The 1,180-nt window shown below is 30.0% G+C and overlaps 1 protein-coding gene across 1 annotated transcript; it reads left to right on the top strand.

Annotated features, from left to right (window-relative positions):
* Window positions 1–480: 480 nt before the first annotated feature.
* Window positions 481–1,180, top strand: LOC115033084 (putative nuclease HARBI1). Its single transcript, XM_029485063.1, has 2 exons — window positions 481–789; window positions 860–1,180. The coding sequence occupies exons 1-2, from the start codon at window positions 562–564 to the stop codon at window positions 1,178–1,180; spliced, it is 549 nt and encodes a 182-aa protein (XP_029340923.1). The 5' UTR covers window positions 481–561.

Below are 1,180 nucleotides of genomic sequence, written 5' to 3'. Positions count from 1 at the left end.
ACATACAGGTAAAATAAAAAAATAATTCATAAAACTTTAAAAATTATCTATAAATTAAAAGTAAAATTTGGATATTTCACATATTATTTACTGTATGCATAAATTATCCATTACTATTTTAAAGTGCTTAGCCACAAACAAATGTACAAGAGATTGAAACCGGCAATTTTAATTTCAAATTTGAAAAACAATTTATCATTAAACATTGGATAAATAATTTTTTTAAAGGAATATGTGTATATTCTTAAATGTTATCCTCTATTGGCAGTTGGCACATACCCAATATAAACAAATAAGTTAAAATAATGTAGTATATTGTGTTATACATGGATATATGTATTTAAATAATTATTAGATATAGGTAGGTACTTAGTAATAAAAAAAAAATAGTCAATTTAGACCTGCAAGTAAGTTATTAAAATTAACCCAACTATAATTTGCTTTTCCTTGTAATATACTGGAATTTGTTATGTATGATTTTATAACTGTAGACAACTTGGTGATCGATTTGATGTGTCAAAAAGCAATGCACATGGTATTGTCAGAAAATTTATTTCCATTATGGAAGTCCATAAACATAAGTTTATAAAATGGCCTCGGGGAAATGCTATACATCAAACTCTTCAAGATTTTAAACATCTTAGACCAAAGGCTTTCCCTGGTGCTTTTATGGCCTTGGATGGATGTCATATTAAAGTTCCTGCTCCCTGGAGTAAACGTACACGAATGAGGCATGTTGATCAACGTTGCTATATCAACCGCAAACATGTAGCTTCTGTAGTTTTACAGGTTGGTCATTACAATAAAAAAGTTGAAAACTATCACTTGAGTTGATTCTTATACATTTTATTCTTAACAGGGAATATGTGATAGCAATCAAAAATTTACCAATATTTTTGCGGGCTGGCCTGGTGCATCACATGATGCCAGGATTTTTAGAAAAAGTAACATAGGTGTTGCTCTAAATGGTCCACTGCAGAATTTAGTTCCAGAAAATTGTTACATTTTAGCAGATTCTGCATATCCACTATCAAATAATGTAATGGTTCCATATCGTGACAATGGTGCACTAACACCTGAAAAGCATAATTTTAATCGAATCCTCAGTTCATCTAGAGTAGTGATTGAATTAACATTTGGAAAGTTGTTGGGACGATTCAGGCGGTTTAAGTATGTATAA

This window comes from Acyrthosiphon pisum, chromosome X (assembly GCF_005508785.2).
Source record: "Acyrthosiphon pisum isolate AL4f chromosome X, pea_aphid_22Mar2018_4r6ur, whole genome shotgun sequence".
In the NCBI taxonomy this organism is placed as follows: domain Eukaryota; kingdom Metazoa; phylum Arthropoda; class Insecta; order Hemiptera; family Aphididae; genus Acyrthosiphon; species Acyrthosiphon pisum.
Note: the sequence above shows the minus strand (reverse complement) of the source record. Positions and strands in the feature narration are given on the sequence as shown.